The sequence below is a fragment of the Phocoena sinus genome, chromosome 5 (assembly GCF_008692025.1).
Source record: "Phocoena sinus isolate mPhoSin1 chromosome 5, mPhoSin1.pri, whole genome shotgun sequence".
Lineage (NCBI taxonomy): Eukaryota > Metazoa > Chordata > Mammalia > Artiodactyla > Phocoenidae > Phocoena > Phocoena sinus.
In genome coordinates this window covers 127,671,813-127,691,826 of record NC_045767.1, presented here as the reverse complement: position 1 = coordinate 127,691,826, position 20,014 = coordinate 127,671,813, and the positions used below count along the sequence as shown (strand labels likewise).

General features: G+C 39.0%; 1 protein-coding gene across 2 annotated transcripts in view; it reads left to right on the top strand.

Annotated features, from left to right (window-relative positions):
- The window catches only part of GRID2 (glutamate ionotropic receptor delta type subunit 2), a 1,366,547-nt gene that overhangs the window by 853,038 nt on the left and 493,495 nt on the right, over positions 1-20,014 (top strand). For both annotated transcript variants that reach the window (XM_032633736.1, XM_032633737.1), the window contains one exon: positions 13,401-13,520. In XM_032633736.1, coding sequence (XP_032489627.1) covers positions 13,401-13,520 — 120 coding nt within the window. The remainder of the gene's footprint in view (positions 1-13,400; positions 13,521-20,014) is intronic.

Sequence of the window (20,014 nt, the reverse complement as noted above, 5' to 3'; positions counted from 1 at the left end):
TATACGTACACATACATCCCCACATCTCCTCCCTCTTGCGTCTCCCTCCCACCCTCCCTATGCCACCCCTCTAGGTGGTCACAAAGCACCAGCTGATCTCCCTGTGCGATGCAGCTGCTTCCCACTAGCTATCTATTTTACATTTGGTAGTGTATATATGTAAGTGCTACTCTCTCACTTCGTCCCAGCTTACCCTTCCCCCTCCCTGTGTCCTCAAGACCATTCTCTATGTCTGTGTCTTTATTCCTGTCCTGCCCCTAGGTTTATCAGAACCATTTTTTTTTTTATTCCATACATATGTGTTAGCATAAGGTATTTGTTTTTCTCTTTCTGACTTACTTCACTCTGTAGGACAGCCTCTAGGTCCAAACACCTCATTACAAATAAATCAGTTTCGTTTCTTTTTATGTCTCAGTAATATTCCATTGTATATATGTACCACATCTTCTTTATCCATTCACCTGTCGATGGACACTTAGGTGGCTTCCATGTCCTGGCTATTGTAAATAGAGCTGCAGTGAACATTGTGGTACATGACTCTTTTTGAATTATGGTTTTCTCAGGGTATATGCCCAGTAGTGGGATTGCTGGGTCCTATGGTAGTTCTATTTTTAGCTCTTTAAGAAACCTCCATACTGTTCTCCACAGTGGCTGTATCAATTTACATTCCCACCAACAGTGCAAAGGGCTCCCTTTTCTCCACACCCCCTCCAGCATTTATTGTTTGTAGATTTTTTGAGGATGGCCATTCTGACTGGTGTGAGGTGATACCTCATTGTAGTTTTGATTTGCATTTCTCTAATGATTAGGGATGTTGAACATCCTTTCATCTGTTTGTTGGCAATCTGTATATCTCCTTTGGAGAAATGTCTGTTTAGGTCTATTTAGGTCACAGGCTCCCGGGGAGGGGAGCTGTGGAGAGTGACCTGTGCTTGCACACAGGCTTCTTGGTGGCGGCAGCAGCAGCCTTAGCATCTCATGCCCGTCTCTGGTTTCCGCGCTGTTATCCCGGCTCTCGCCCGTCTCTGGAGCTCCTTTAAGCGGCGCTCTGAATCCTGTCATCTCGCGCACCAGGAAACAAAGAGGGAAGAAAAAGTCTCTTGCCTCTTCGGCAGGTCCAGACTTTTCCCCGGACTCCCTCCCTCCTAGTCGTGGCGCACTAAGCCCCTTCAGTCTGTGTTCACGCCGCCAACCCCAGTCCTCTCCCTGGGATCTGACCTCCGAAGCCCGAGCCTCAGCTCCCAGCCCCGCCCGCCCCGGCGGGTGAGCAGACAAGCCTCTCGGCCTGGTGAGTGCCGGTGGCACCGATTCTCTGTGCGGGAATTTACCCTTTGCCCTCCGCACCCCTGTTGCTGCGCTCTCCTCCGTGGCTCCGAAGCTTCCCCCTATGCCACCCGCCGTCTCCGCCCGCGAAGGGGCTTCCTAGTGTGTGGATACCTTTTCTCCTTCCCAGCTCCCTCCCACTGGTGCAGGTCGCGTCCCTATCCTTTTGTCTCTGTTTATTCTTTTTTCTTTTGCCCTACACAGGTACGTGGGGACTTTCTTGCCTTTTGGGAGGTCTGAGGTCTTCTGCCAGCATTCAGTAGGTGTTCTATAGGAGCTGTTCCACATGTGGATGTATTTCTGATGTATCTTTGGGGAGGAAGGTGATCTCCACGTCTTACTCCTCTGCCACCTTGAAGGTGTCCCTCCAGCACTTTAAATATATCATGCCACTCCCTTCTGGCCTGCAACATTTCTGTAGAAAAATCAGCTGATAGCCTTATGGGGGTTCCATTGTATATGCCTCATTGTTTTTCTCTTTCTGTCTTTAAAATTCTCTGTTTAAGTTTTGCCATTTTAATGACGATATGTCTTGGTATGCGTCTGTTTGGATACATCTTATTCAGTACCCTCTGTTCTTCCTGTACCTGGATATCTGTTTCTTTCTTCAGGTTTGGGAAGTTTTCAGCCATAGTTTCATCGAATACATTTTCAACCCCCTTCTCTTTCTCTTCTTCTGGGACCTCTATAATGCAAATGTTGGTGCACTCAATGTTATCTCAGAGATCTCTTAAACTATTCTGATTTTTAAATTTGTTTTTCTTTTGGCTCTTCTGATCAAATGATTTCCATTATCTATCTTCCAGAGTACTTATACTTTCTTCTGTATTACTTAGTCTTGTATTCATTCCTTTTAGTGTGGTTTTCATTTCAGTTATTTTATTCTTCAGTTCGGATTGGTCCATTTTTATATTTTCTAGTTCCTTATTAAAATTCTGTGTTCTTCCACTCTTTTCCCTAATTCAGTTAGCATTCTTGTCATTAATGCTTTAAATACTTTATCTGGTAAATTGTTTATTTCTGTTTTATTATGTATTTTTGAGGGGTTTTCTCTTGCTCTTTCAATTGAGACCAATTCCTCTGTCTTCTCATTTGCTTAACTTTCTCTGTCTCTATGAATTTAGGGGCAACAGTTACCTATTGCAGTCTTCAAGGAGTGTCCTTACATGGGAGCATCCATGTATAGTCTGTGTGTGCCCAGTGCCTTTGGTGGGAGAGCTGGATTTGATATGAATGCAAGTCACATTTTTCCTCATGGTGTGCTGGATTTGACATGAATGCAAGTCACATTTTTCCTCATGGTGTGCTGGTAGCTATCAGCTGCCAGTGACTATTGCCTACCGATTGGGGATGGGGTCAGATCCAAAGTTGCTGGAACAGAAGCCCTGAAATTTGGGTACAAGGTGGCTCCATTCCCCTCAAGTATGTGGTCTCCCCTCTCTCAGCTTTGGCACCCCTGCCCCAGAGGAGAGCAGTGCTGGGGCAATAGGGCCCCATGTGGGCTCTCAGTTCATGATGGGGCGTGGGCTGCAGAAGGTTGGCTGTAGACAGAGGTCCAGGCTGTCTCTGGTGTGCTGCCTGTGTAGTGCCAGCAATGGCTGCCCCCTCCCTGCCCAGATGCTGCCCCAGATCTGAGTCGCCTCTGCGTTCCAAGGTCTACCACTTTCCTCAGTCTTGGCAGCCCTATATCCAGTGCAGAGCTGTGACATGAAATAAGCAAGGCTGGAACAATCGAGAGGCTCAGCCTGGGGCAGATGCTAGGTTGGTCGCAGAAAACCCGGCAGCCACTAGTGCAGTCTCACTCTGCCCTCTCCACGCTGCCTCAGGAGCAAGCCAGAGGATGCACACTCTTCACGAGCTGAGTTCAGGCTTCCCACAGCCCCCCTGTTAGTCTCAGTAGCCCTCCAACCAGCCAAGGGGGCTTTTCTGCCCTTTGTCAGACCTCAGGCCTGTGGAGCCCAATATGTGACTTGAACTGCCCATGCCCCAGGGAGGATGTCTGCCCATGTAACCTCCCTTTTCCTCTGAGTCCCCTCCCACGGTCACAGGTCCTAACCTGATAATTTCTCTGCTCTCCTACCCAATTACATGTGAAATCTTTCTTATAGCCTTGGTTGTATCGGAGTCTTTCTACCATTTTCCAGTTAGTTTTCAGTGAGAATAGTTCCACATGTAAATGTATTTTTGATGTGTTCGTGGGGAGAGGTGACTTCTATATCTTCTTATTCCTTTGTCTTGATTGATCTCCCCTTGTTGATTTTTTTTAATTGTATACTTAGAGTAATATAAATATATTACTTTGCTTTTCGTGTTAAGCACTATGTACCATTTAGAATTATAAACCTGAAGGCCAGAGCGAACATTTAGGAAAACATAATGTGTCTTACTAGAAACAGTATTGACTTGGAATATAAGATAGGCTTTTGACAAAAATGTGTGCAAATAAACTTTTTGCCACAAGAGCTTTGAAAATATAGTCAATGACCTTGGAATAGTCTTCTTGTGGACTCTTCAGTGTATCTTCAAATTCAGGGTATTTGAATCATAAAGTGGGTAAAATGGTGTCAATTTTAATTTAATTTAATTCCACATACATTTTTTGAGCAATCACTGTGATATGCATGTGTTATATTGGACACGCAGCTTACGTCGTCTAGAGGAAAATGTATGAGGCACAAGAAGGAGGTTTCAGTTCAGGTTCCTCAAATAACTAGTTGTCTGGGCCTCAGTTTCTTATTCTCTGAGATGTAGACAGCATGACCAAAATGTTAGTAGTTTCTTATTTCCTGCTCAGTTTGCTTCAAGTTTCTATTATGAATGAATATTTGAGTATATATGTATATTTGTAAATATGTATGTATATATCTGTGTGCACATACACACACACATAAATGTTATATGGCAACTCAAGTTTTCCCAAACATTTTACACAAATTAAGTTTTATGTTTTTATTCTTTTTTATTTTTTGGCATAGTGTATTCTAGTATTTATCTACAAATTATATTTCTTTTCTGGGTATAAGATGTAGTATCTTCTTTCTCTCAGGGATTTTTCTCACTGAAATTAACTTATGAAACATGAGGGCATCAGGGCACACTGCTGAGTCAGGCATCTCCCAGTGTGTTCACAGTCTTGCTGGGCTTATGTTTATTTAACAGGGTATCCTTAGTTACCAAGCATGTTTGCAGGTTGCAAGGAACCTAGGAATATGTATAAGGAAATTAGACAAGTGTCATTAATATTTGATGTTCTATATGATCTTCCAAAAGTATCTCTCAGTTACTTTGCAGTTTCAAATATAGGGATAAATCCTTCTGCCTCATAAAGAGAGTGAAACAAATACTTAGGAAATTTTCTTTCTTCTTTTTTCCAACTTAGCCTATCCATAAAGGAACATCAAACTTCTGCCTTTTCAGGAACTGATTATCCAGTGGTAAATTATTCTTGACCTTTGATCTACTCTTTTTATTTTTCTTCTCTTCTTCTTTTCATATTTGATACCCACTGGTATTTCTATACAGAGTGTGTAGGATGAAATCTAAACCAAGTTACATGGTATTTTTCAAAAGGTTTACTCTGGAGGCAATTATTACTGTCAGTTTAATGGACATTTAAAAACTGTATGTGTTAGTCATACTATCAATGTCCCATTAGCTTATTTTGTTTAGAATGAGCTGTATCAAGAGATTTTTTAAAAAACTGCAACTATGCATGCACAAAGATAATGACTGCTCATCACCACCTGGCCAGCACACATTTTTACCAAGGCTCTGATTTCAATGTTGAGCTGAGGATAGATGAAAACAAAAAAAAGCTCAAACACATGGGAATATTTTTAGGCAAGCAAATATCAGAAAGGTTAAGTCTGAGACAGATAAGAAGGGGCTTCAGTTAAAGGGTTTAGTTGCTTGAAATACTGACCTCTCAAGCACCCTTTATATCCACGTGAGAGAAGATTTTACTAATTACACAGGCTAACAGCTCATTAAGAATACAGCATAGGGGGAGATCTTCAAGATGGCGAAAGAGTAAGACGTGGAGATCACCTTCCTCCCCACAAATACATCAGAAATACATCTACACGTGGAACAACTCCTACAGAACACCTACTGAACGCTGGCAGAAGACCTCAGACCTCTCAAAAGGCAAGAAAGTCCCCACGTACCTGGGTAGGGCAAAAGAAAAAAGAATAAACAGAGACAAAAGAATAGGGACGCGACCTGCACCAGTGGGAGGGAGCTGGGAAGGAGGAAACGTTTCCACACTAGGAAGCCCCTTCGCGGGTGGAGACGGCGGGTGGCATAGGGGGAAGCTTCGGAGCTGCGGAGGAGAGCGCAGCAACAGGGGTGCGGAGGGCAAAGGGGAGATTCCCGCACAGAGGATCGGTGCCGACCGGCACTCACCAGGCCGAGAGGCTTGTCTGCTCACCGGCCGGGGCGGGCAGGGCTGGGAGCTGAGGCTTGGGCTTTGGTCGGAGCACAGGGAGAGGACTGGGGTTGGAGGCGTGAACACAGCCTGCAGGGGGTTAGTGCGCCACGGCTAGGAGGGAGGGAGTCCGGGGAAAAGTCTGGACCTGCCGAAGAGGCAAGAGACTTTTTCTTGCCTCTTTGTTTCCTGGTGCGGGAGGAGAGGGGATTCAGAGCACCGCTTAAAGGAGCTCCAGAGACGGGCGTGAGCTGCGGCTATCAGCGCGGACACAAGAGAGGGGCATGAGACGCTAACGCTGCTGCTGCCGCCACCAAGAAGCCTGTGTGCGAGCACAGGTCACTACCCACACCTCCCCTCCTGGGAGCCTGTGCAGCCTGCCACTGCCAGGGTCCCGGGATCCAGGGACAACTTCCGCCGCAGAACGCACGGTGCGCCTCAAGCTGGTGCAACGTCACGCTGGCCTCTGCCGCCGCAGGCCCGCCCCGCCCTCCCTTACACCCCCCCCCCCCCCCCCCCCCCCCCCGCCCCGGCCTGAGTGAGCCAGAGCCCTTGAATCAGCGGCTCCTTTAACCCCATCCTGTCTGAGACAAGAGCAGACACCCTCAGGCAACCTACACGCAGAGATGGGGCCAAATCCAAAGCTGAACCCCGGGAGCTGTGAGAACAAAGAAGAGAAAGGGAAATCTCTCCCAGCAGCCTCAGGAGCAGCGGGAGAAAATCTCCACAGTCAACTTGATGTACCTGCAAGTGTGGAATACCTGAATAGACAACGAATCAGACCAAATTGAGGAGGTGGACTGTGGGAGCAACGATATATATATTTTTTTCCTCTTTCTCTTTTTGTGAGTGTGTATGTGTATGCTTCTTTGTGTGATTTTCTCTGTGTAGCTTTGCTTTTACCATTTGTCCTATGGATCTGTTTATTTATTTATTTGTTTATTTTTTAGTATAGTTTTAACGCTTGTTATCATTGGTGGATTCATTTTTTGGTTTGGTTGCTCTCCTTTTTCTTTTCTTTTTTTTTTTTTTGCTGTACGTGGGCCTCTCACTGCTGTGGCCTCTCCCGTTGCGGAGCACAGGCTCCGGACACGCAGGCTCAGCGGCCATGGCTCACGGGCCCAGCCGCTCCGCGGCATGCGGGATCTTCCCAGACCGGGACACGAACCCGCGTCCCCTGCATCGGCAGGTGGACTCTAAACCACTGCACCACCAGAGAAGCCCCTCCTTTTTCTTTTTTTTTCTTGTCTTTTCTTTACTAGTTTCTAATTATTTTTAATAATTATTTTTTATTTTGATAACTTTATTTTATTTTATTTTTCTTTCTTTCTTTCTTTCTTTCTTTCTCCCTTTTATTCTGAACTGTGTCGCTGACAGGGTCTTGGTGCTCCAGCTGGGTGTCAGACCTGTGCCTTTGAGGTAGGAGAGCCGAGTTCCAGACATTGGTCCACCAGAGACTTCCCGGCTCCACATAATATCAAACAGTGAAAGCTTTCCCAGAGATCTCCATCTCAACGCTAAGACCCAGCTCCACTCAATGACCAGCAAGCTACAGTGCTGGACACCCTGTGCCAAACAACTAGCAAGACAGGAAAAAAAAAAAACACCCATTAATGGAGAGGCTGCCTAAAATCATAATAAGGTCACAGACACCCCGAAACACAACACCAGATGCGGTCCTGCCCACCAGAAAGACAAGATCCAGCCTCATCCACCAGAATGAAATCCAAATGAAAGTAAGGAAACACAAACTTTAAATGATACATTAAACAAGATGGACTTAATTGATATTTATAGGACATTCCATCCAAAAACAACAGAATACACTTTCTTCTCAAGTGGTCATGGAACATTCTCCAGGATAGATCATATCTTGGGTCACAAATCAAGTTCTGGTAAATTTAAGAAAATTGAAATTGTATCAAGTATCTCTTCCAACCACAACACTATGAGACTAGATATCAATTACAGGAAATAATCTGTAAAAAATACAAACACATGGAGGCTAGATAATACACTACTTAATAATGAAGTGATCACTAAAGAAATCAAAGAGGAAATAAAAAACTACCTAGAAAGAAATGACAATGAAAACGTGACGACCCAAACCCTATGGGATGCAGCAAAAGCAGTTCTAAGAGGGAAGTATATAGGAAAACCATCCTACCTCAAGAAACATCTCAAAAAAGCAACCTAACTTTACATAGAAAGCAGTTAGAGAAAGAAGAACAAAAAAACCCCCAGAGTTAGCAGCAGGAAAGAAATCATAAGATCAGATCAGAAATAAATGACAAAGAAATGAAGGAAACAGTAGCAAAGATCAATAAAACTAAAAGCTGGTTCTTTGAGAAGATAAACAAAATCTCATCAAGAAAAAAGGGAGGAGACGCAAATCAATAGAATTAGAAATGAAAAAGAAGTAACAACTGACACTGCAGAAATAAAAAGGATCATGAGAGATTACTACAAGCAACTAAATGCCAATAAAATGGACAACCTTGAAGAAATGGACAAATTCTTAGAAAAGCACAACCTTCTGAGGCAGAACCAGGAAGAAATAGAAAATATGAACAGACCAATCACAAGCCCTGAAATTGAAACTGTTTAAAAATATTGCAGCAAACAAAAGCCCAGGACCAGATGGCTTCACAGGTGAATTCTGTCAACATTTAGAGAAGAGCTAACATCTGTCCTTCTCAAGCTCTTCCAAAATAGAGCAGAGGGAGAAACACTCCCAAACTCATTCTACAAGGCCAGCATCACCCTGATACCAAAACCAGACAAGGATGTCACAAAAAAACAGAAAACTACAGGCCAATATCACTTTAAGCATAGATGGAAAAATCCTCAACAAAATACTAGCAAACAGAATCAAACAGTACACTAAAAGGATCATACACCACGATCTAGGGGGTTTTATCCCAGGAATGCAAGGATTCTTCAATATACTCAAATCAATCAATGTAATACACCATATTAACAAATTGAAGAATAAAAAGCATATGATCATCTCAATTGATGCAGAAAAAGTTTTCAAAAAATTCAACACCAATTTATGATAAAAACCCTCCAGAAAGTAGGCATAGAGGGAACTTACCTCAAAATAAAGTCTGTATATGACAAACCCACAGCCAACATTGTTCTCAATGGTGAAAAACTGAAACCATTTCCTCTAAAATCAGGAACAATACAAGGTTGCCCACTCTCATCACTATTATTCAACATAGTTTTTGAAGTTTTAGCCACAGCAATCAGGGAAGAAAAAGAATCCAAATTGGAAAAGAAGTAAAACTGTCACTGTTTGCAGATGACATTATACTATACATAGAGAATCTACCAGCATAAAGACACTACCAGAAAACTACTAGGGCTAATCAATGAATTTGATAAAGTAGCAGGATACACAATTAATGCACAGAAATGTCTTGCCTTCCTCTATAATAATGATGAAAAATCTGAAATAGAAATTAAGGAAACACTCCCATTTACCATTGCAACAAAATGAATAAAATACCTAGGAATAAACCTACCTAAGGAAGCCAAAGATGTGTATGCAGAAAACTATAAGATACTGATGAAAGAAATTAAAGATGATACAAAAAGATGGAGAGATATACCCTGTTCTTAGATTGGAAGAATCAACATTGTGAAAATGACTATATAACCGAAAGTAATCTACAGATTCAGTGCAATCCCTATCAAACTACCAATGGCATTTTTCACAGAACTAGAACAAAAAATTTCACAATTTGTGTGGAAACACAAAAGACCCTGAATAGCAAAAGCTATCTTGAGTAAGAAAAACAGAGCTGGAAGAATCAGGCTCCCTGACTTCAGACTATACTACAAAGCTACAGTAATCAAGACTGTATGGTACTGGCACAAAAACAGAAATATAGATCAATGGAGCAGGATAGAAAGCCCAGAGATAAACCCACACACATATGGTCACCTTATTTTTGATAAAGGAGGCAAGAATATACAATGGAGAAAAGACAGCCTCTTCAATAAGTGATGCTAGGAAAACTGGACAGCTACATGTAAAAGAATGAAATTAGAACACTCCCTAACACCATACACAAAATTAAACTCAAAATGGATTAAAGACCTAAATGTAAGGCCAGACACTCTAAAACTCTTAGAGGAAAACATAGGCAGAACACTCTATGACATAAATCACAGCAAGATCCTTTTAGACCCACCTCCTAGAGAAAGGGAAATATAAACAAAAATAAACAAATGGGACCTAATGAAACTTAAAACCTTTTGCACAGCAAAGGAAATCATAAGATGAAAAGGTAACCTTCAGAATGGGAGAAAATATTTGTAAATGAAGCAACTGACAAAGGATTAATCTCCAAAATATACAAGCAGCTCATGCAGCTCAATATCAAAAAAACAAACAACCCAGTCCAAAAATGGGGAGAAGACCGAAAGTGTCATTTCTCCAAAGAAGATATACATATTGCCAACAAACACATGAAAGGATGCTCAACATCACTAATCATTATAGAAATGCAAATCAAAACTACAATGAGGTCTCACCTCACACTGCTGAGAGAGTGGCATGGACATGTATACACTGCCAAATGTAAATAGGTAGTGGGAAGCAGCTGCATAGCACAGGGAGATCAGCTAGGTGCTTTGTGACCACCTAGAGGGGTGGGATAGGGAGGGTGGGAGGGAGACGCAAGAGGGAGGAGATATGGGGATATATGTATATGTATAGCTGATTCACTTTGTTATAAAGCAGAAACTAACACACCATTGTAAAGCAATTATACTCCAATAAAGATGTTAAAAAATAAGAAATAGTACTAACACCTTGAAAAAGAGAAAATACAGCATAAAGAAGATCAATTATGAAGTCAAAAAGGTGAAAAAGAGAAATGGAGCCACAGTAAACTAAATGCAGGTTCCCTGATTTATGGGGGTTTTTTAATCATGTGCAATGTGGATTAAGTGGGCTGAGTTGCTAGGTACTAGATATAAGCCAAAGAAAAGACACTGGCCCAGGGTGGCCATATGAGTATTGATGGGGAACAATAATAATAATACAGTGCCAGGCAGTCTAGTGGTTAAAGTTTAAAATTTTCAAGAGTATAGCATTTTTGCAATGTAGCAGTCATATTGATACACAATATCTTTCCTCTTTTTCCTAGAAATAAAGTACTAAGTCAGAAATGTAAGATTCTGATATAATTGGAGATATTACTGAGGTAAATGTGTCATTTTGAGGACAAGAAAAGTGCTTCTAAAAGGATTTCTTAATACCAGTAGTTTGAACTATGTGTAGTAATATAAGCTATATTTGTCAAATTCCTACAGAATTTGCCATTTAGACATGTTTATGATAATAAGATCCACTGTACTTAACCCAGTCTTTAAAATCTTAAGTGAAAATTGGGTTCCTTGAGATATTAGTACTGAGTGAACGTTCAGGATCAGATTCATGTAGAAGAATGAGATAGTTAACCCATATCAGACACAGGCAATTAAGAAGCACAAAGGAGAAAGAGATTATTGGAAATTCTGTATGCTCCCCCGCCCCGCAAGCCCTTTCTTCCCACATTGGACATACATGCACATTCTGTCTCCAAAAAAGATTTTGTAGGCTTACCTACAAAACAGAGAGAGCATTTACATTATGAAATATCTCCATTTTTGCCCTAGAAAGTGTAAAGCTTTAGGACATTTTCCAGGGAGCCATAAACCATTAATCCATAGATTCGGAGTTTGTTTACTACTCCAATTAATGACTACTAATAATAATTCTTTAGGCTGGGACAAACTGCTACGGGCTTTTATAGATAAGACTCTTCTTCCTGGTAAACATTACTAATCTCTTTACCTGGGATTCCAGTTGACAAGGGCATTAGACTCATTTACCTCCTTTTTTTTTCTCCCCCTGGGCTGCTCCCTCTACCACACACACACACACACACACACACACACACACACACACACACATCAGAAAATGGGGGAATAGATCCTAGACCAGCTGCTTTAATAAATCTTTTTCTCCCCAAATACTAATCAATGAAATATAATTGAGTCAAATTTACAAAAACATTTTCCAAAGCCTGTAAATATTCAAGCATATAATGAAATTTTGCAACCCTTGTAAACTTTAGTTAAAAAAAAACCCAAAAACAGAGAAGCATGCCTATAATTTCTAGTAGAACTAGAAACCTTCCAAAATTAAAGAATGAAATAATCATGGAGATGATGATGATGATGGTGATAGTAATTAAGCTCTTATAATTTATCAAACACTCTTCTATATTTACTTGTATTATAAGACATAATTATTTTCTGGGGTAGAGACTATTATTTTTGCCATTTAACGATGTAAAATTGGGGCATAGAGAAATTAAATGACTTAGCCAGGTTTGTACAGCTAGTAGATTCTGATGCCATTGATCAAATCCAGGAAGTCTGACGTCAAAATCCATGCATTGACTGTTTAATCACATCTGAGAAGAGCACAGATATTTCAAATTCAATATATTTTTATTAATAAAACTGGATAATAAAAGAGAAGCTATCTTATTAGAAAATAACAGTAGAGGATCAGTTTTGTTGATTATTACTGTTGCAAAACTGAAATAGATTAAATATTGACATTAATGAATAAGGACTAATTTGTTTGAATGGCTGTTAGGAACTCAGTGTCTTGTGATGGGCTATAAGACACAGATGAAGTAGGAGATATAGCAGACAGCATAATACCTGCCAAAAAAGACTAGAGGTTGAGTTACAGGTTATGGCAAATGAGATATATTTAAGTATCAACATCACAGAGGTGATAATGGAAGCAATTTACAAACTGAGGTAATCTGTCCAAATATATGTGATTATCATGCCAAAATTCTAAGTTAGAAATACTTGAGTAGAGCATGACTCACAATGTTATTTTCATTTGTAAAATCCTAAATAATGTGAAGCCTGATAAACTAAACTGAGAAAAGAATGGTAAACAAGAAAGAGAGAAGTATTACCTATATTGCCATCTGTTGGGGAAATGAACATCTGTCATGTTGAATGAAAGATGAAGCTTGGAAATTCCCAAGGAATCACAACAGCTAGAACTACTATTTAAGATCAAAAACAGACTTCAAGACTAATTTAGATATTTTAATTTGAAAAAGATATTTAAAGGAGGAAAAACAAACCTCCAATAAGTTAAAAACTATGGCTTTTAAGATTTCCAGACATAATTTTAGATTAAATTAGAAGGGAATTGTGCTGGAGAAAGAGTATCATCAAAACTTGTTTCCAGAGTACGTTCTGTGGTCTCTGGAAGTATCTTGTTTTTTGACTAATAGATTCATGCATGTCACAACATAGGTAGGCAAAAATCCTGGCCTGGATTTAGCCTCAGCTCATACATGGCATTTTGAGTACAATTTGCTTCTTTGCGTCAAAATTTCATTCTCTGTAGAGTGGATGGGATTGGATTAAGTGATACTCAAGGCTACTTTCAGTTGTACTCCTATTAATGCTGTGTATCTATTAAAAATATCCTGTTAATAATTGCATGCTTGAAAAAATATTTATTTTATAGATGAAAATTGTGTTCCTAGAACTTCCTATTATTATTATTTTACATCTTCAAAAATCTTACATCAGTATCTTTTCTCTCCTTTAGGGTGGAGTTAGTGGGTTGACTGGAGAGCTAGAATTTGGAGAAAATGGAGGCAATCCCAATGTCCACTTTGAAATTCTTGGAACCAACTATGGAGAAGAGCTTGGCCGAGGTGTTCGCAAAGTAAGACCAGACACATTGATAAATTTTCTTTTTCCTATAGTAATATGGTTTTGTTTGATTGTTCTCCATGCAATACAATCACGGTATGCATTAAAGTCTGTACTGTAGTTTGAGAGAGAAGAAGAGCAGGAAGAATTAGGCATTTAGATGACCTTACATACTTATCAGAAGTATTAATCAATAAATTGTATCTGTGCCTTAGAATAAAGGGAAAAAATTAAACCGATCATTGCCTAGGGAGCTAGCATAATCTTCCATTCATTATAATACTAATTTTTATAAAGTAGTGAATTTAATATTTATGCAATGCATAGCTACTTGGTTTTTAGCTTGTAACATGCACAAAATCAGAATAAGAGCTTTGATAAATTTTATATATTAAGAGGGAAAGTTTACTATAAAATGTGACATTACAGTATTTCAGCATCTGTGGCATCTAATAAGTAGAAAAAAAATGGTTTGCAGGACATGGACTCTTGTTTTATACTACAGATCACATGTAAGAAGTTGAGCGCCAATAAAGGATGTTTCATGAAATACTGGGCCAATAACTTTCTTAAGGAGAAATGTAAAAACCCTGGAGAAATGACTTTTCTACGGTTCTGATTTGCCATTTTTATATATTTTGGGTAGGGAAAAACCTAAGTTAATTGAGTGTGCATACAGAGTTCATAGCTATAAATCTGTAACTGTATAAAGTTGGCTGCATTGAAAGTAAAGTCTTCGGTAGATGTTTCTTTCCAGTGCTGAGGTGTAGGATGCAGAAAAGTTTATATAAATTGAAATTTAGAGTTATTCTAATGAGCAATAAAAACCTCTTGGTAAATTTATGCTAGAGAAGTTGAAACTATCTTAATGTGTTTTTAATTGTTTTATAGTGAAACATAGCAAACATACAGAAAACTACATAAAGCACAAGGATAGTTTAGTGAATTATTGTAAAGGAAACACCCACTACTATGGTAAAGAAGTAGAACATATCAAGCATCCTCAACTCCCATTATACTTCTTGTTGATATCCCTGACTTCCCTTCTCAGTAGTATCACTGTTAGTCTGAATTTTATGATATTAATTTGTTTACATTTTAGTATAATTTTTTCACCTAAGTGTGCATCATTAAATATTTGTTTTTCTGATATTTCAGTTTATCAATGGACACAATATAGTGTATATTCTTTCTTCTTGCTTTTTAAATTCCTCGTTGTGTTTGTGTTATGCATTCTTGTTGTTACATGAAGTTGTTTAATCATTTATATTGCTGTATCATTTTTTTATGTATAAATGTGTCCCAACTTGCTGTGGTCTGTTTCTGCTTTTAGGCTATCATAAGCAATGATATTATGAATATTCTTAGACGTATATCTTGGATATATTCTCTTGTACTTGTGCATGTATTTCTGTAGGATTTGTATCCAGGAGTAGAATTGCTGCAATACAAGAAAACATACACTGAACTTTACTAGATAATCTCAAACCTATTTTCATAGATATTTACCAATTTATGTACCTCCATCAGTGCTACAAATTCAAATTGCACTAAATGTTGGTTTTGTTACACTTTTAAATTTGTATTAAGTTATTCAGTGTATAATGGTATATCTTTTTATTTCAATTTGCATTTCCATTATTATAAAAAGATTCTGCATCTTCTGCATTTGTTTGCTCCTCGGGTTTCTTTTTGAGTTAATTGCCCATTCAGGTCCTTTGGCCATTTTCCTATTGGGTTATATTTTGTGTGTGTGGTTTTTTTTAACATCTTTATTGAAGTATAATTGCTTTACATTGCTGTTTTCGTTTCTACTTTATAACAAAGGGAATCAGCTATACATATACATAGATCCCCATATCTCCTCCCTCTTGCGTCTCCCTACGATCCTCCCTATCCCACCTCTCTAGGTGGTCACAAAGCACTGAGCTAATCTCCCTGTGCTGTGCGGCTGCTGCCCACTAGCTATCTGTTTTACATTTGGTAGTATATATATGTCCATGCCACTCTCTCACTTTGTCACAGCTTACCCTTCCCCCCCCTCATGACCTCAACTCCATTCTCTGCATCTGTGTCTTTATTCCTGTCCTGCCACTAGGTTCTTCAGTAACGTTTTGTTTTTTTTTTTTAGATTCCACATATATGTGTTAGCATACAGTATTTGTTTTTCTCTTTCTGACTTAGTTCACTCCGTATAACAGACTCTAGGTCCATCTACCTCACTACAAATAACTGAATTTTGTTTCTTTTTCATGGCTGAGTAATATTCCATTGTATATATGTGCCACATCTTCTTTATCCATTTTTCTGTCAGTGTAAACTTAGGTTGCTTCCATGTCCTGGCTATTGTAAATAGTGCTGCAGTGGACATTGTGGTACATGTCTTTTTCTGAATTATGGTTTTCTCAAGATATATGCCCAGTAGTGGGATTGTTGGGTCATATGATAGTTCTACTTTTAGATTTTTAAGGAACCTCCATTACTGTTCTCCGTAGTGGCTGTATCAACTAACGTTCCCACCAACAGTGCAAGAGGGTTCCCTCTCCTCCACACCCTCTTCAACATTCATTGTTTGTAGACTTTTTGATGATGGCCATTCTGACCAGTGTGAGGTGATACCTCATTGTAGTTTTGAGTTGCATTTCTCTAATGATTAGTGATGCTGAGCATCCTTTCATGTATTTCTTGGCAATCTGTATACCTTCTTTGGAGAAATACCTATTTAGGTCTTCTGCCAATTTTTGGATTGGGTTGTTTGTTTTTTTGATACTGAGCTGCATGAGCTGCTTGTATGTTTTGGAGATTAATCCTTTGTCAGTTGTTTCGTTTGCAAATATTTTCTCCCATCCTGAAGGTTGTCCTTTCATCTTGTTTATGGTTTCCTTTGCTGGGCAGAAGCTTTTAAGTTTCATTAGGTCCCATTTGTTCATTTTTGTTTTTATTTCCCTTTCTCTAGGAGGTGGGTCAAAAAGGATCTTCCTGTGATTTATGCCATAGAGTGTTCTTCCTATGTTTTCCTCTAAGAGTTTTAGAGTGTCTGGCCTTACATTTAGGTCTTTAATCCATTTTGAGTTTATTTTTGTGTATGGTGTTAGGGAGTGTTCTAATTTCATTCTTCTACATGTAGCTGTCCAGTTTTCCCAGCACCACTTATTGAAGAGGCTGTCTTTTCTCCATTGTATTCTCTTGCCTCCTTTATCAAAGGTAAGGTGAACATATTTGCATGGGTTTATCTCTGGGGTTTCTAAATGTTCCATTGATCTATATTTCTGTTTTTGTGCCAGTACCATACTGTCTTGATTACTGTAGCTTTGTAGTATAGTCTAAAGTAAGGGAGCCTGATACCTCCAGCCCCGTTTTTCTTTCTCAAGATTGCTTTGGCTATTCAGGATCTTTTGTGTTTCCACACAAACCATGAATTTTTTTGTTCTAGTTCTCTGAAAAATGCCATTGGTAGTTTGATAGGGATTGCGCTGAATCTGTAGATTGCTTTGGGTTATATAGTCATTTTCACAATATTGATTCTTCCAATCCAAGAACATGGTATATCTCTCCATTTGTTTGTATCATCTTTAATTTTTTTTTTTTTCTTGCGGTACACGGGCCTCTCACTGTTGTGGCCTCTCCCATTGCGAAGCACAGGCTCCGGACACACAGGCTCAGCGGCCATGGCTCACGGGCCCAGCCGCTCCACGGCATGTGGGATCTTCCTGGACCGGGGCATGAACCCGTGTCCCCAACATCAGCCGGAGGACTCTCAACCACCGCTCCACCAGGGCAACCCAATCTTTAATTTTTTCATCAGTGTCTTATAGTTTTCTGCATACATGTCTTTTGTCTTCTTAGGTAAGTTTATTCCTAGGTATTTTATTATTTTTGTTGCAATGGTAAATGGAGTGTTCCCCTAATTTCTCTTTCAGATTTTTCATCATTATTGTATAGGAATGCAAGAGATTTCTGTGCATTAATTCTGTATCCTGCTGCTTTACCAAACTAATTGATTAGCTAACTAATCAATTAGCTCTAGTAGTTTCCTGGTAGCATCTTTAGGATCTCTATGTAATAGTGATATGTCATCTGCAAACAGTGACAGTTTTACTTCTTCTTTTCCGAATTGGATTCCTTTTATTTCTTTTTCTTCTCTGATTGCTGTGGCTAAAACTTCCAAAACTGTGTTGAATAATAGTGGTGAGAGTGGGCAACCTTGTCTTGTTCCTGATCTTAGAGGAAATGCTTTCAGTTTTTCACCATTGAGAATGAAGTTGGCTCTGTGTTTGTCATATATGGCCATATATTATGTTGAGATAGGTCCCCTCTATGCCTTCTTTCTGGAGAGTTTTTATCATACATCTGTATTGAAATTTTTCAAAAGCTTTTTCTGCATCTATTGAGATGATCAAATGGTTTTTATTCTTCAATTTGTTAATATGGTGTATCACATTGATTGATTTGCATATATTGAAGAATCCTTGCATTCCTAGGATAAATCGCACTTGATTATGGCATATGATCCTTTTAGTGTGCTGTTGACTTCTGTTTACTAGTATTTTGTTGAGGATTTTTGCATATATGTTTATCAGTGATATTGGTCTGTAGTTTTCTTTTTCTGTGACATCTTGTCTGGTTTTGGTATCAGGGTGATGGTGGCCTCATAGAATGAGTTTGGGAGTGTTCCTCCCTCTGCTATATTCTGGAAAAGTTTGAATAGGATAGGTGTTAGCTCTTCTCTAAGTGTTTGATAGAATTCGCCTGTGAAGCCATCTGGTCCTGGGCTTTTGTTTTTTGAAGATTTTAAATTAGAGTTTCAATTTCAGTGCTTGTGATTGGTCTGTTCATATTTTCTATTTCTTCCTGGTTCAATCTTGGAAGGTTGTACTTTTCTAAGAATTTGTCCATTCCTTCCAGGTTGTCAGTTTTTTTGGCATATAGTTGCTTGTAGTAGTCTCTCATGATCTTTTATATTTCTGCAGTGTCAATGGTTACTTTTCCTTTTTCGTTTTAATTCTGTTAATTTGAGCCTTCTCCCTTTTTTTCCTGATGAGTCTGGCTTATGTTTTATCAATTTTGTTTATCTTCTCAAAGAACCAGGTTTTAGTTTTATTGATCTTTGCTATTGTTTCCTTCATCTCTTAATTTCTTTTATTTCTGATCTGATCTTTATGATTCCTTTCCTTCCGCCCACCTTGGTTTTTTTGGTTGTTTTTCTTATTTTTCTATTTGCTTTAGGTGTAAGGTTAAATTGTTTATTTGAGAATTCTTTTCTTTCTTGAGGTAGGATTGTATTGCTATAAACTTTCTTCCTCGAACTGCATCCCATAGGTTTTGGGTCATCATGCTTTCATTGTCATTTGTTTCTATGCATTTTTTAATTTCCTCTTTGATTTCTTCAGTGATCTCTTGGTTATTAAGTAGTGTATTATATAGCCTCCATGTGTTTTTATTTTTTACAGATTTTTTCCTGTAATTGATATCTAGTCTCATAGCTTTGTGGTCAGAAAAGATGCTTGATACGATTTCAATTTTCTTAAATTTACTGAGGCTTGCTTTGCATCCAAAGATGTGATCTGTCCTGGAGAATGTTCCATGACCACTTGAGAGGAAAGTATATGCTGTTGTTTTTGGATGGAATGTCCTATAAATATCAATTAAGTCCATCTTGTTTAATGTGTCATTTAAAGCCTGTGTTTCCTTATTTATTTTCTGTTTGGATGGTCTGTCTATTGGTGAAAATGGGGTGTTAAAGTCCCTTACTATTATTGTTTTACTGTTGATTTCCCCTTTCATGGTTGGTAGCATTTGCCTTATGTATTGAGGTATTCCTATGTTGGGTGCATAAATATTTATAATTGTTATATCTTCTTGGATTGATCCCTTGATCATTATGTAGTGTCCTTTTTTTGTCTCTTGTAATAGTCTTTGTTTTAAAGTCCGTTTTGTCTGGTATGATTACTGCTACTCCAGCTTCCTTTTGATTTCCATTTACATGGAATTTCTTTTTCCATTCCCTCACTTTCAGTCTGTATGTGTCCCTAGTTCTGAAGTGTGTCTCTTGTAGACAGCATATATATGTGTCTTGTTTTTGTTTCTGTTCAGCCAGTCTGTGTCTTTTGCTTGGAGCCTTTAATCCCCTCACATTTAAGGTAATTATCAATAAGTATGTTCCTATTTCCATTTTCCTAATTGTTTTGGGCTTGTTTTTGTAGGTCCTTTTCTTCTCTTGTGTTTCCCACTTAGAGAAGTGCCTTTAGCATTTGTTGTAGAGCTGATTTGGTGGTGCTTATTCTCTTACCTTTTGTTTCTCTGTAGAGCTTTTGACTTATCCGTAGAATCTGCATGAGATACTTGCTGGGTAGAGTAATCTTGTTGTGGGTTTTTCCCTTTCATTGTTTTAAGTATATCCTGCCACTTCCTTCTGGCCTACAGAGCTTCTGCTGAAAAATCAGCTGATAAGTTTATGGGGATTCCCTTGTATTTTATTTGTTGTTTTTCCCTGGCTGCATTTAATAT